The sequence below is a fragment of the Aphis gossypii genome, chromosome 2, assembly GCF_020184175.1.
Source record: "Aphis gossypii isolate Hap1 chromosome 2, ASM2018417v2, whole genome shotgun sequence".
Classification (NCBI taxonomy): Eukaryota; Metazoa; Arthropoda; class Insecta; order Hemiptera; family Aphididae; genus Aphis; species Aphis gossypii.
In genome coordinates, this window is record NC_065531.1 from 83,781,479 (window position 1) to 83,796,923 (window position 15,445).

Consider the following 15,445-nt stretch of genomic DNA (forward strand, 5'->3'; position numbering starts at 1 on the left):
GTGATTGTTTATAGTAACCGGTTGTTATAGCAACCGATTGCTATATAATATACATGTACCGATGTGATGTAGATTCTCTTGTTACTTTTTTTTTTAATCATTTCAGCTGTAGATTTGTAAAGGTTAATTATGCTATTGTAATAAAAACAAATGGATAAATAAGAAATATAAAAACCCAGAATGCGAACTAAATGGTTGTATTGGATTTTTATTGTTTTCGTTATCGGCTTGTTAATTAAATGTATATTAAACGTATAGATTATCGATTTACGTACAGCCTGCGCCCTGCAATACCTTACGGTTGTCGTTCAGTATACTTGTAACATCGATATCGAACGTTTCAAAATTTAAGATTTAGTGTTGTAATTTGAAACCTCTGGTGGATGTAGATCGTTAGCTCGTTTTCTATATGTATAAAAATATCCTGTCGGACAATAGTCTTAGTTTCATTTCTGCAAATCTAGGGAAATACATGGTAAATAATTCTTTTTTTTAATTTAAATTAATTTTTCAAATTTTTTTATTAATTTTTATAACTAGTTCTTGTTAATTTTTGGTCATGCTTTTTTAAAAATAAATATGCTTCTTTTTTGCATTTTTAAAACAATCGTGTAATTTTATTGTTGCCTATTATGCTCTAAAATCCGAGCCCTATTATATATATATATAATATATATTAGGTATGAAATTATAATAAATTGATAGTATCTTCATTCTTCATGTATTTCGAGTGGAGGGAGAAAAACTATTTTAGTCATATATTATCTTCCCTCTCAAATTTAATAAATCCTAAATACTCCACTGGAATAAAATATGTATAAGTAGTCATAAATAATATTGAAGATGTTACCTAATATTCATATTAGATTTTCAAGATATTTTATAAATTATTTTTTCTCTTTTTTTACTCATTTTTATTTATGTATGACAAATTTTTTATTGTGATTAAAAAAAGCTTAAAAAAGCTATATTATAGTATGTAATAGATTTTTTTTTTTGAAGAAATAGTAAAATATCAAAAAAAATATAATTATTTTATGACCGTTTAAAATTAAAATTATCAATAAAACCGTCATAAACCATCATAAAAATGTATACAGTTTTTGTACTTTCAAATTCCTTAATTTTTTAATTTTTTTCTCTAAAAGTTAAAAGCTTAACAAAATGAATTCTCCAATAAATTTTTTTCTTTAGCTTAAAACTATATACTTTTTTTACGAGGGTTTGTTATTCAAAATATAATAACGTTGATGATAACGTTTTGATCCGAGTCCTTGAATTTTAAAATAAAATGTGTTTTAAGCAGTAGTTTTTACTGTCTTTTAGCCTACGGCCGATCGCAATTTTCGTCGCATACTTCAATGTGAAATGTCTTAAGGTTAAGGGTACGGGCCGAACGGGGATATCGCACCCACATTTATTGCCACCGTCTTATACACATACCGACATACCACATAGTAAATTTTCGTTCACCACTTTCGATAGTGTGCTTTCAGTTTTAATAGGTACCTATTAGAGTAGATTAATGTATTATTCACCTTTTAGGTATGAACATTATCTGTATTCTCTCATCGTTGGTTTTTTATGATATTTTAATTTTAAATTGAGTTATGAGTATGAAAATATTAAATAACTCAAAAAACTGAAAATGGCCATAATTTACTTAAAAATTAAAATATCGTAAAAAACCAACTAGAGAACAAATGCATTTCAGGAAGTTTATGGAAACGTGTTGTTTTGTATTTTTCATATACATATTTATATTATATTTTAAGATACGCATACACTCCATAACGTTTCTGTACGTATAATAGTTAACAGTTAGGTTATGAATCTCTGTCCTTGTTATATACAAAATGTAACACTCAAAAACTAATCAACAAATGCGTGGCACTGCAGACTGCAGAGACGTGTTTAAGATTGGTATAGTTATATACAATAATATTAGTAAATAAATACTAGTATTGATAGTGGTATCTAATATTTATGGACTGTAGACCATATGAAACCCACGTGGGTGTTACATAATATATAGACTGTGTATAACATTGTTATGTGGTAACGATATATTATTCATATAAAAATACGTAGGTACCTATATTAATATAATAATCTTGTGGAAAACTAAATGCGAAAAATATAGGTACCTACTCAGTTCATTATTTGAAAAACTTGTAAATAACTTTAATTTTTATAAATAATCAAGTTAAGCTTAAATTGTTTATAAAAAGAAATAACTAAATTATTTTCTAACATTCAATTTTTGATGTGTTAACATCTTTACGCGCCAGCCACCCCCCCCCCCCCCAAAAAAAAAGAGTGTGTAAAATAATGGGTATAGAGTGAATTGGTATTAATTCGATGTCACGAAAAATTGTAACGGAAGTTTAATGGTTGCCATGGTTGTCCTGTTGTCCACCAATAATTTATTACAATGTAACATCTTTTTATTACAATATTATATTTAATTATTATATTATACATTTATCTCTCTAGAGAGTGCTACACAGCGGCAAAAAACGGCGAGCCTATATTAGATGTTAACGAATCAATATTGAGCGTCAGATACAAACTCTGACATACACATTTTTTTTTTTTATTTAGTTTATATAAAAGTTTTCAACAAAAGTAACTTATAACAGGTATCTACAACTTAACTATGGAACGGATTTCAATGCAAATTGCATTTTTTTCTAAAAACATTGCTTTCCAAGCACGAAGTTTATTTCATACATCAAGGAATTGAAAAATGTAACTTTTAGTTTGCATTTTAAGACTTTTTTTGATATTTTTAGTGCATTTTTATGTTGTTAAGTCATTTTTATAAAGGAATGAATAAAATTCGATAAAAATTTAGTTAACATTCATTCTGTAAGAATAAATAAATATGTATTATATGTTTTTACCGATCACTTCGTATTTTTAAATTCAATTTTTTTGTTTTTTAGAGCGTTCAAATCCGTTCTCTAGTTATAACTTTTTAACTATTTACTATACTTACTGCCCAGCGTAATACAATGTTTAAAATTATCGTATTTTTATCTATTTTTAATAATTACTCGTCAGTGGCGTAGTTATGGGGGGGATATGGGGATAGATCCCCCCCCCAGAGCCTTTTTTTTTAATGTTTAAATCATTGACTTATTGAGCCCCTCCACTTTATGTTTAACCAATAAATTGTATATCCCCCCCCAGAACAAAATCATAACTACGCCACTGTTACTCGTCTTTATCAAACTACTATTCAGCGATCAAATATCTATTGAGCCTATTGAGGCATCATAATAATTCATTATGTTAATATAATAATATGTCATAGGTATAGCCGTATATAGATTATAGGTACTTATTATATTAAGTTAATAGCTGGTATTCGATAGTTATAGTAGGTAAACTACAACTTGCATGAATTAAAGTTATTAATACCTAATGAAAAAAAAAAACGTTTATTAATAATGTTTTTTTTTAAATGCGTTTAATTTTAAATAACTATTTTATTTGTTGTATACACCGTTGTATTTGTCCATAAAATTAAAAATTATTATTGTTCAATTTAATTCGTATTAATTTTAATCATTATAAAATAACAATAATTATTGAAAAATTTAAAAATTGAACATTAAGTTAATCAAGTACATTAAAATGTACAGCATACCGTACGTCTGTACTCATCTGTACATAATATTATATACATTTAAGATTTGATTATGTTCTGTTGTGTGGCTGTATACTAACCTATTTTATAATCAATAATCAATGGTAGTATACAGTGTGTATATAAATATATTATATATTAGATTAAAAACGAAATAATGTGTTTTATTTGGTAGATAAATTAATAAAAAATTTCGTATAAGTAGCTAAGATTTGAAAATTTAGTATAAGGTTTTCCATAAGTTTAGCTAATAATAATTATAAAAGAACTTACATTTTGATGTATTCAGGCCATTAAAACATAAATCACCCTATTCATCAACCACTGGAAATTATATCCTAGGCTGCTGGCTGACAAATCACCTCCGTTCGGAATCGTTTTTCATAAATATATACAATGATAACTTGCATTGTTTTTTTTTTTTTTTTGATATTAAAAATAATATGCAACATTTTACATGGGAATATTTATTTAAGGGTTATATTTTTTTGTCGTGGTATAAGTTTCCGAGTTTACTTTTCGTGGTACCATCATTTAGATAACAGTAATAGGACCTTAGAAAAAAGGCTCTTTTGATCGACCACTTCTTAAAAGTAAAAACAAATCACTTCATAATAAATAATCAAGGTATTATAGCAGCACATAAGTGTGTGACGTAATTATTAATTGTTAATGTTATATAATAATAAAATATTCATTATGTACCATATTAAATTATTAAAAATGTTAGATACACCAGTTATTATTGTATGACACATTTAAAATTATTACATTGTTCGTTACTGCCACAAATTAACTAATTAGATATAACCTAATCGTTATCACTATTATAAAGAAGAAATAAGTTATAAATTAATACAAATAATAAAAAATTATATAAATTCTTTATGATGGTGGTCGTTAATGACTTGATAGTTATCACCATAGGGTCCATAAAGTGGTCTATTATTGGGTCACTATAAAAAGTTTTAGTACTTAAAATCACCATAGGCATAATATACGGACTGCGTGCCCCACAAACCCAATCATTCCTTTATATTATGTCAATACTCAATATGGTACACGGCGACAGGACGGTAATTTATTTTATTATAGGAAATATTAACTTCCTGTAAATACCATCTGATATTTCCAATGATTCCGTTAATTATCTATATATTTTGATAGTGATAATATTATTATCAAGGCTTGTAGATATTAATATCACAAAATTCTATGTTAATATTATCTTAGTCCAAGCTATTAACCTTGAATTAAAAAATGTGTAAATAATAACATGTATAAAAAACATGTATCATTCCATTGAATGTAGATAACAGCGTTATGATACATAATGCCATTATGCAATTTTTTATTACACAAAAATAATAAACGAATTATATTATTCTGATTTCTGACCATTTATTACGACAGAGTTCGATGGGAATACATTTTTATGCAGTCATTCTTCGTTTTTCGTTAAGACTTGGATAGATTTTTAATATATACCTACTTATAAATAATAATATCAATACTTAAAAACACCGATTGTACCATCAATATTGACCATGTGAGACGATAACATTTTAACATTACGTTTTTCACTGTTATTAAGTATGATTAGACTTTAAACCGAAAGCGCAATTATAGTCGCCAGTGTTGTAATACGAGTTCGTCTTTGTCGTCGTTCTTATTCTCTAATTCTTATAAGATGGTTGTTTGAGTTTTGTACAATTTATACTGTTTACGATGTGATTAAGTGAAAATACATAAATATAAATCATAAATTGCAATTACCAATTACCGTTCGTCATTTAATGGTGAAACTCTACCATCTAACAATGAGTCATGACATAGAAGAAACGGAGTAAGTAAATAATATCACACCATAACAATAAATTGTTGGTGTTAATTCCGAGCTTATTGTAAACATTTTAAACATCTATCTAATTCTATTTAACAGCACCCGTTTAGAAGTCTACGATTGAGCAATATTGCAACACAAGAATGTTAATGATATTAATAATAATATATGTTTCATGCAAAAAAAAAAAAAATACAATATACACATGGAACTTATTATTAATTAAAATAAATAGATGCATAGATACAAACTCTATGTTGATGCTTGTAGTGGGGATAAAAAGTTTGAGTTAATTACAATTAAAATATATGTACCTATCTACTTTAACTTTAAAAATAAGTACACAATAAAAAAAAATATAACAAAAAAAAAGGAATTCCTCAAGAATAAATTATATTATTAAAATATATAATAATTGATTGTCTGAAAAGTCTTGCTCCCTCAGAAATAACAAATATTTAAATTAGAAAAAACATGAATATTAATTTTAAGTAATCTACATATTGAAATAGAAACAGATGTATTAATGTTTTATTTATATTATGTATCATTAATTTTTGTTTCTTTGTTTACTAATTTTATTCAATTTTAAATACAAAACTGTCAAGTTGTATCTAAAATTGAACAAAATAAGTTAAGTATTATTAAAATATAACTTATACATTGGTGGCACATTAATTTCAAGATATTAAAGACTATTACATATTATATAGGATTTAGTCATAAAAATTTAATTTACTTATTTAAAGTAATCTTTAGCCTATGAATATATGAGTCATATTATGAAATCTTATTTTTTTAAGTCACAAAAATGTATAATAAATAATCTGAATTATAACTGATTATTGAGTTTTCTGTGAATATTGTTTACAGTTAATACAAATTAAGTAAATACATAGTATTATAATTAATTGCGATATTCATTTTAATAATATATTTTAATTGTTTTCATCAATTCTTGAATATCTACTTTTCTACATTTTAATATTATTATTTAAATATTTGCATTTTTTTTTCAGACGGTTGATTACAGCTAAAGATGAGCACAATGATTCAAAATGCCGTGGTTTCTGGTGTCAACTTTTACTATCATTGTTTGGCATTCTGTTTCTATTCACAGGAATTATCATGGCCGATTTGTGGCCACAGATATTTAACAACATAATGATAAATGTAATGCTTAATTATAATTAATACATATTGTGAAGTATTTATTACTTGTATTTAGTTAATTTAAATTTCACTTTTTTTATAAAAATATTTTATAACAAACAGTACTAAAAAGTAAAAATGCATGATATTATACAATAATTGTTGACTAATATTTTGTTAATCAGAAACTCGAATTAGAAAACAATACTCAAACTTATCAGTATTGGAAACAAATTCCAGTACCATTGCACATGAGTGTATATTTGTTCAACTGGACAAATCCAGAAGCTACGCTACAGACAGGAGACTTACCAATATTGCAACAGTTAGGACCATATGTTTTCAAGTATGAACTATAAATATTTTATTACATTTAAATGTGTTAACTTTGAATAATATATAAAAATTAATTGATAAAATATATTTAAAATTATTCAATACTATATTTATAAACACAATGCAAATAAAATATGTGCAATTTCAGAGAAAATCGTACTAAAGTCAATATTACATTCAACAATAATGAAACAATAACATACATGCAGTTGAAAAGTTGGGAGTTTGAACAATCTCTTTCAAATGGTTCATTGTCCGATAATGTTACCACAATTAATATTGTGATTAATGTAAGTCTTGTGGAAAAAATGTTGAATATTTTAATTTTAATAATATTGATTCAAATCTTTGTAGATTTTGGGTGAAAAATTACAAGCCATTAATAAACACTGGATATTCGTTCTTACAAACTACTATTTGAAACTATCTAACATCAACAAGCCATATGTAACAAGGACAGCTGGTGAATTAATATTTGATGGTTACGACGATGCTCTTTTGGACGTTGTAATCAAACTGAAATCTTTTTTTCCCATTGATTTGCCATTCAAAAAAGTGGGATGGCTGTATGGTGTAATATAATATATATCTCTTTATAAAATATATATTATCAATTAACTGAATGTATTTTTTAATTAATAACTAAACAATTTTACAGATGAATATGTCTACTTCTTCAGATGGCTTAATCAATATGTTTACTGGAAAAAATAATATTGAAAATGTTGGACTAGTGCATTCGGTCAATTATAACACAAAGTTGAATGTGTTCAAGAAAGACTGTAGTTATTCAAATGCTTCTGCGGGCGATCTATGGCCAGAACACACCGCTATGCAATCTAACATGTCAATTTATATACCTGGTATTTGCAGGTAAATTAATGTCTAAACTAAAATTTCCAAACCAATTATTAATTCAAATTTAAAATTTAAAATATTACAATCAGTAAGTATATTAAAAAATCTTATCTTTCATACATTTAAATTTGAACAAATTACTATGTTAACCAAAATTTATTATTTATGCACAAATAAAAATTAAATTGTTAATATAAAATTTATGTAATTTTAAAATATTTATTTATTTAAATTATTTACTAGATTATATTATTAATTTCTAGTGCAATTACTATGCAAAACAACAACTATACATTTATTAATGGTTTGAAAGGAGTCGAATTTGTTGCGGGATCTGATGTTTTTAACAATACTTGTTATTGTCCATCATCTGGATGCCCGTTACCTGGTGTACGGCCGTTAAGTTTATGTGGAGACAACTCACTTCCTATATTTATATCATTTCCACATTTTTATTTAGCTGATAAATCATACAGACAATCAGTAGTTGGTATGAATCCCAATCGCACTTTGCACGAATTCAAAATGATTTTGGAGAACGTAAGTAAACAATTTATTTTCACATTAATTAAGTGTTACTACTAAGTATACTGTACACATTTAAAAACAAACTTATATTTGTTTTAGGATTATTCAATACCTCTTAAAGTAGATGCTAGACTTCAATTTAATGTCAAAGTGAAACCAATTAAGGACTTAAAGTAATTACATTTTCTTTTTTAATCTATAATAGACTATATTATATTAATTATAATTTAAATTGTTTAGAATTTTGAAAAATATGCCAGAAATCTATTTACCTGTGTTTTGGTTTTCTGAAAGTTTTAAAATTCCACAAAACATGTCAGACCAATTGTTGATAGTTACAAACGTATTACCAATTTTTATTCCTTATGTCTGGCTTATATTGGCATTAGCTGGATGTGTGATGCTAATCTTTAGCACTTACCTGTGGGTAAGCAGAAAAAATGAATCATTTACCATCTTGGATCCTTTGTAATAAGAACATAAACATTTTGTTTTGTGATGATCTCAAATTCCTAAAAGAAATATATTAAAATGGAAACATCACTTTGCAGAGATATTACCATTTTTAGCATGGCCATATTAAATAATTTTAAATTTTATTATATCCTTAATTATTGATAAATTAATAATATGACATAATCTAAATGACTACATTGTTTTTTACGCTTAACTTAATCACATTTTTAAATTACATAAATTGCCTATTATATTTTACATTATTCTTAAGAATAGCGTGTACTTTTTCTTTATATTATAATATTATTTTTTATTACTTAACTATTGTAAACATTCTTTAAAATTTCTGTTTAATGAGAACTGTTTTGCATATTACAATATGTAAAATATGCAAATACTATATCAGACTGAAAATTAATAATTACAATAAATAAAATAGCCAATCTATACAAATAAGGTCATGGCAGAAAAATTTAACTTTAAGCCATTAAATGGTAAGTATAAAAAAATAAATATTTTTAGTTTTAACAATGTGTATATTAAAGTCACATTTTTAAATTTTATATGTAAAATTTCTGCCAATTCTTAGAATTAATGTACAATTATTATTTGTTATGCAATATTAAATTTATTTTTGATTAAATGTGTTATTTGTTTTGATTTTGGTTTTTGTCATAGGTAAACCAAATAAAATAAATATTCTATGTTGTAAATGGTAAATAATAATGAATAAAGTACCCAGAGCTTTACCGTTAAGATTTAGCACCCAGGGCAAAATTAAAAATATTCGCTCCTTAATGTTCTAAAAATAATTGTTTGGCCTCCCTTTAAACAGTTTAAACCATGTGCCCAGGGCTAGGCCCCCTAGGCCCCCCACAGCACGGCTCTAAAAGTACCCTTATAAAATAATTAGTATTCAAAAACAAAACATTGAATATTTACAAAGCTCTAATATTATCTATTACTATTAAAATATGATAACCCTTTGATGAATAGTGATGGATATATCTGTCCACAAATAAGTGTCCTTTGTAGAACAATAACTTCAAAAACTCCATATTTATTTATATTTGTTGATTTTATTGAATTTTAATGTATACTATGGTCTTAGATTGTTTAAGACAGTGTTGTATACTATTTATAAGCTTTTTATAAATACTTAAGTTAAAAACTATAACCAAATAAGAGCTTTTGTCTGTTGTCTATTTAAAAAAAAAAAAAAAGATAAAATTAGGACAAATATTTCTGCAAATACTTTGAATAAAATGTTGATTATTTTATCAAAAATAATTCACTCTGGACTTACCATTTGAAAAAAGAAAGTTCTCATCAAAGGGTTAATGTTTGTAATAATTTATAATAATTGCTTAATTTATTGATTTAAATCAAAAATTAAACAATGTAATAAATAATTATATTATATTAGTATAATAGTATCTAAATCTTAAATAACATATTATCTATAACAAATAACAATACAAAATATTATTTTATATAAATTGAAACATGACATGGTCTAAGAAATACGTATTTCGTTAAATGAAAAACTAAGCACTTTGTTTCTTATTTTAACAATAATTTAATATTATTAAAGGTTGGTTTTTATATTTAAAAAATACTGTGTGTAGTGCATTTTTGGTCTATTTTGGTTGTTTATTGAATAGTTACTATGAAAGAATGGGAAAATTTTCTTCATATGACTGCATCATGTTGCTCTCTGTATCCATTATTTCAAAAGGATCATAGACAGCCAGATCACGTCTGAAAAATTTTCAGGTCTTAAATAAAATTAAACATGGACATTTCTCAACCTCAATAATCAAATTAAAAATTAATATTTAACAATTAATAGCAACCAAATTTTAATAAATTTATTTACTTTAATGATGACGGAATGCTTAAATCATCTATATTATCAATTTTCATTTCTTCCATATTCTCCCACACATTCACCATACATATATTTTTTAGACTAGGCTCTATGAAAGAATAAAGAAATACATTATATTGTCTTTGAAGGTCAAATATGTAATTAAAAAAAAAATTTAATATTTTACTCAGATCTAAAACATGAAGGTCATCATGATCCTTGAGATCCACATTATACATTATATCACCCAGATCGTATTCCCGTAGTCTTGCAGGTATTGCTGGTCTGGGAAAAAGCGGACTAGTACCACCAGATATAAATACCCTGTCATTGACTACTTGACAAATCTGTCTTCTTCTAGCGCATGGAGGTGTGCCCTTTGGTAATATTTTCATCCAAGTAGAACTAACTGGATCATATCGATTTATGTCATGAAAATGTAAGTCCTTGTTTTTGTTAAAGCCACCAAAGATGTATAAACAGCCATTATACACAACTGTAACCAATCCAATACATACTTAAGTAACATTATCGTAATTTTGATAAATTGTTTTGACATACATGCAGAATGGCTGCGCCGTGCTATAGGTTTAGTGCCATGAATTTTAGGACGTATCCACTTTCTTGTAGAAGTATCTAAATAATAAATATTGGAACAATATTTATCTTTTTCAGTTTGTCTTGGTGCATGCCAATCACCACGGCCACCAAATATATACATTTTATTATCAATAGCGGTTGCAGTATGAAAATCTCTATATGACGGAGGATGTCCCTAGGTAAAATAAACACACAAAAATTGTTATTGAATAAATTAAGAATAAGATACAATTTTGTAATAAAAATTATCAAATAATACCTTTGTTTTGACTATACTCCATACCATGGAATTAAAGTTCAACATATATAAATCTGAAGCAAATAGACTTGGGTGTTCTTGAAATCCACCAAATATATACATGCAGTTTTGAATGATACAAGCGGAATGGCCATCTCTCGGCACTGGTATACTTCCATATACAGTTGGTTTTGTCCATTTTAAAGTGTCTAAATTTGAAAATACATTGTATAAGAATTATTTCAAACAAGTTTAGAGGAGATAAAGTAATTGAAAATTAAGAACCCGATCTAACATTAATTACTTGCATAGTTCTGAGTTGATTTTTGATACCATTATTCCAAAAAAATAAATAAATAACCAGAAGAGAATATAAATAATACAATTTAAATATTAGTAGATAATTTAAACTCCAAAAACATTTTATCTTCAATAATAATTATTGATAATTTTTAAATTAAAATCTTAGTTGTACTTAAAATTAGGGCTGTGAATTCAATGCACTATGATATATAAAATACTTTAAATACTTTAAAAATCTCAAAAACTGTAATCTAAATAATATTCTTAATAATTATACTAAAATATGCTATTAATATTCTTAAATTCCTAAAATTTTAGATAAGTACAGTATTATTTACATTTTAATTTATTAGTACATAAAATTTTATTTTAATAGCATTAAAAATTACAGAAGTTATTATACAAAAAAATGACATGTTTCTGGCAGGCACATACACAAAATAAAATTTCAGGCAGGGGGGGGGTAGAGTTAACAAAATATAGCAATACAAATTAAAAAAATGTTTGTAATAATAAGTGTATAATTTGACTTAATTTTTAAAGAAATTATTTCAAGGGGGTTTGAACCCCAAATCCTCCCTGTATTCGTGTCTGGTTTCTGGTATGATTTTGATTGCAAGTTAATTTTAAAATAAATACTGGAAACTTTACTTTAAGTTGTAAATAAACTTTATAAATTTTTAATTTATACTCACAATTTTTGCATGAATCAAAATAATATTTTATAGTTGTACACTTTTTTGATGTATAAAAAAATTTATTTTGCATGCATATTTACAGTTTCTAGTACTATTTTGCTAATTTAGAATTTTAATTAATATTTATAGCAGTGGTTCTCAACCTTATGTGATTCACCGCACACTATTATACATCATAAATTTTCACGGCACACACACTGACAACCACAAAAACTTTGCCGAAAACACTGTTTTCAATATTAAATAACATTTCTCACTGCACACTTGACTAATTGAGAATCACTCATTTATAGGCATATTTTTATATACAGTAGAACTCCTCTAATCTATCACCTTCGGAACTGGGGGTGTGGTCGGAACGCAAAAAAGATCAGATTATCAGAATACACAAAAACATTTTAAGAAAAAATTGTATTAAATTTAATTATTAAATTATTTTTAATTGCATACACATATATAATTATTTACTATATAATAATATGTGTAACACAAAAAATTTTAATGAGAATATTATATATAATATATACATAAATGTTTAATTCAAATGCACATATTTTTAAAGTATTCATATTGATAATACTAGGGTCGGATTAACCGGAGTGGTGGATTAGCCGAAGACGAGAAGGATTCTACTGTAAATCCAATTAAGTATACAAATATGCGAAAAAAAACATGCATGTTTTGATTTTAAAATAGTTGATACTTTATTGGTTATTATCGATGATGACATTGGACAATTCATTCTTTAGAATAAAGCTTCATAGCTGACCAAATATTATTTTAACAGATTTAAACCTACCTGGTATTAATTAAACATAAATGTTAACATTAAACTCATTAAAGTCATTACAATTCTGCTCAAAAATAAAATAATGTAAATTTTTTACTTTTAAGATTTAAACCAGTTTGTCTGTAGAAACAATTATTAGGTAATAGTATGGAGATTTAAATTGTATTTAATTAATATTGAACTATGGTCATCTATTTATCAAGTCTTGTACATCATTTTAACAATTTATTAATCTATGCATATTTATTTAATGTTTTCAGTAGTGAATAAATAATTTCAATAACAATACCTATGTAAGCTAAATGCAAAAATTATGATTTTAAGATGAATGCATTGTAAAATAGGTATGACATTTTTAATTAACATAACACCTTAAAATTAACCTTCCTAATTTAATTCAAAATATATATACCGCTTATAAAAAGTGATAGAAACTATTATTTATTTGATAGGTACATAAAATCGTAGGTCTTGAAGAGGATATTACATTATCACGCCTCAATGCTGCATATATTATTTGTCTTTTAAATGGACAACACGTCAAATTTATATTATGAAGATTTTTAAATATTAGTATTTAACAGGCATGATTAAAAATTAAAACACTGTCAAAAATCAATGAGATTTTAAGAGACTCGGTTATTTATCTTATTATTATGTTTAATAATAGATCAATTTATTTTAATATTTAAGTTAATAACATTAAATTGGAACAGCTAAATATACATTTTGGTATGTCGATATATGTTGTATGTTGATAAAATGGGGAAACAACACATGCGAGTATGACATCTTCTTAAAATTTTTTTAGTAATTAAGAAAAATATAAACATAATTTCAGTTAGGTACCTATCTATGTAATTATAATATTTGATCACCCAATATTTGTTTTCCTTTTAAAAATATTTAAAACAATCAATTACTTGTGTTGAAACAGTACAGAGTGTTGCAAACTTCATTGTCATTACGTCCACCCCACAGGTAAATATTAGATTCAAGGGCAACGGCTGTGTGGCCATATCTTTGAAATGGAACACATGTGTAGTCTTGATCATCACTTAGCTCCAGTTTCCACCATTTCAATTTCTCTGGAATCATAAAACCAGCAAAACATTAAATACATTTGGTATAATCTAAGTTCCAAGAGCACAAGACTAGATATTTAAAATATTTTACCAGTGTCTAGTACGTGTATGTCAATTGGTTTAAAGCTTTTATAGTCTACACCACTGCAGTAACCGCCAAAAGTGAAAATGCTTGTGCCAATTGCAACAGCAGCGTGGTTGACCCGTCGAGGGCCACCATACATGTGAACGGTCCAGTACATAGTGCTATCAGTGAGCCAATGGATTCCGTCGACACACTACTGGTTTTGTTCAAGGAGACAAATAAATGCAATACACATATACCGACTTCGAACAACAATCGCTTCGTACCTTTATTCTTTTCCTTACACCCTGTTAATACGAAATGAGTGTTTGGAAATTTAATCGCGACTGACGATTTTGAGAACGGTTTGCTACAATAAATCGCTCAGTACAAAATGAAACTAGACTTTTTACCTACAACGAGTGAAAATAGGTACAAAGCATTGATTAAAAATTTCAATGACAATTACAATATTACAGTCTTTTCAGGGTACAACTTACTATACAAGTGTACAAGTAGTACAACTACAGTTGATTTAGGTAGGTACTTGCCGTCAACGAGATGTAAATACGCGATGTACGATAAGCTATGAAATAAATAATCAACAACGGCCAATGATAAAAACGGTAATAAAAGATGATGATGATAATAATAAACAAAACAACAACAATAGTAAAGAGTGAACTACAAATGTGCCGTTCCTGCGGTCTGTCGCAGTCCTTTTCTCGATAATGTCTGTGGTCTGTATGACTGTATCACAATATTTGTCGACAACTAGAGTTTAGACCGCACTGGTGCACCAAGTACCGTAGGCGCCCGAGCCCAACGGGTCAGGCACCACAGGAAACAGTCTCACTGTCTCAGTGAGCGGCGAATGGGAAAGTAGTCGAAACTCGAAATAGTAATAATTAATCTCAATTATCTAAAATCAGTAATGAAAAAAATGAAATTGATATTCCCGATAAGTGA

General features: G+C 26.5%; 2 protein-coding genes across 3 annotated transcripts; one reads left to right on the forward strand and one right to left on the reverse strand.

The window, feature by feature from the left end:
• Positions 1–333: 333 nt before the first annotated feature.
• Positions 334–9,684, forward strand: LOC114119791 (protein croquemort-like). 2 transcript variants are annotated; one of them, XM_050198900.1, is made up of 9 exons: positions 334–475; positions 6,518–6,671; positions 6,836–6,996; positions 7,135–7,276; positions 7,341–7,559; positions 7,645–7,859; positions 8,108–8,384; positions 8,472–8,545; positions 8,613–9,684. In XM_050198900.1, the coding sequence occupies exons 2-9, from the start codon at positions 6,627–6,629 to the stop codon at positions 8,842–8,844; spliced, it is 1,365 nt and encodes a 454-aa protein (XP_050054857.1). In that variant the 5' UTR covers positions 334–475; positions 6,518–6,626; the 3' UTR covers positions 8,845–9,684. The 2 variants fall into 2 exon arrangements, with proteins under 2 accessions (XP_050054857.1, XP_027837290.2); XM_027981489.2 differs by lacking the exon at positions 334–475 and adding an exon at positions 4,967–5,501.
• Positions 9,685–10,220: 536 nt separating this feature from the next.
• Positions 10,221–15,445, reverse strand: LOC114119793 (kelch domain-containing protein 3). Its single transcript, XM_027981491.2, has 8 exons — positions 14,977–15,445; positions 14,504–14,889; positions 14,251–14,415; positions 11,558–11,745; positions 11,260–11,473; positions 10,886–11,194; positions 10,708–10,807; positions 10,221–10,589 (listed from the first exon to the last, which is right to left on the reverse strand). The coding sequence occupies exons 2-8, from the start codon at positions 14,652–14,654 to the stop codon at positions 10,496–10,498; spliced, it is 1,221 nt and encodes a 406-aa protein (XP_027837292.1). The 5' UTR covers positions 14,655–14,889; positions 14,977–15,445; the 3' UTR covers positions 10,221–10,495.

Excerpts from the sequence above, each read along its gene's own strand:
- LOC114119793 (XM_027981491.2), bottom strand. The coding sequence starts at position 14,654 with ATGTACTGGACCGTTCACATGTATGGTGGCCCTCGACGGGTCAACCAC. Across the intron at positions 11,195-11,259 it reads ACGGCGCAGCCATTCTGCAT|TTGTGTATAATGGCTGTTTA; the intron begins GTATGTCAAAAC and ends GATTGGTTACAG. Across the intron at positions 10,808-10,885 it reads CCTTCATGTTTTAGATCTGA|AGCCTAGTCTAAAAAATATA; the intron begins GTAAAATATTAA and ends ATTCTTTCATAG.
- LOC114119791 (XM_027981489.2), top strand. The coding sequence starts at position 5,452 with ATGGTGAAACTCTACCATCTAACAATGAGTCATGACATAGAAGAAACG. Across the intron at positions 6,672-6,835 it reads TTAACAACATAATGATAAAT|AAACTCGAATTAGAAAACAA; the intron begins GTAATGCTTAAT and ends TTTGTTAATCAG. Across the intron at positions 8,385-8,471 it reads TCAAAATGATTTTGGAGAAC|GATTATTCAATACCTCTTAA; the intron begins GTAAGTAAACAA and ends TATTTGTTTTAG.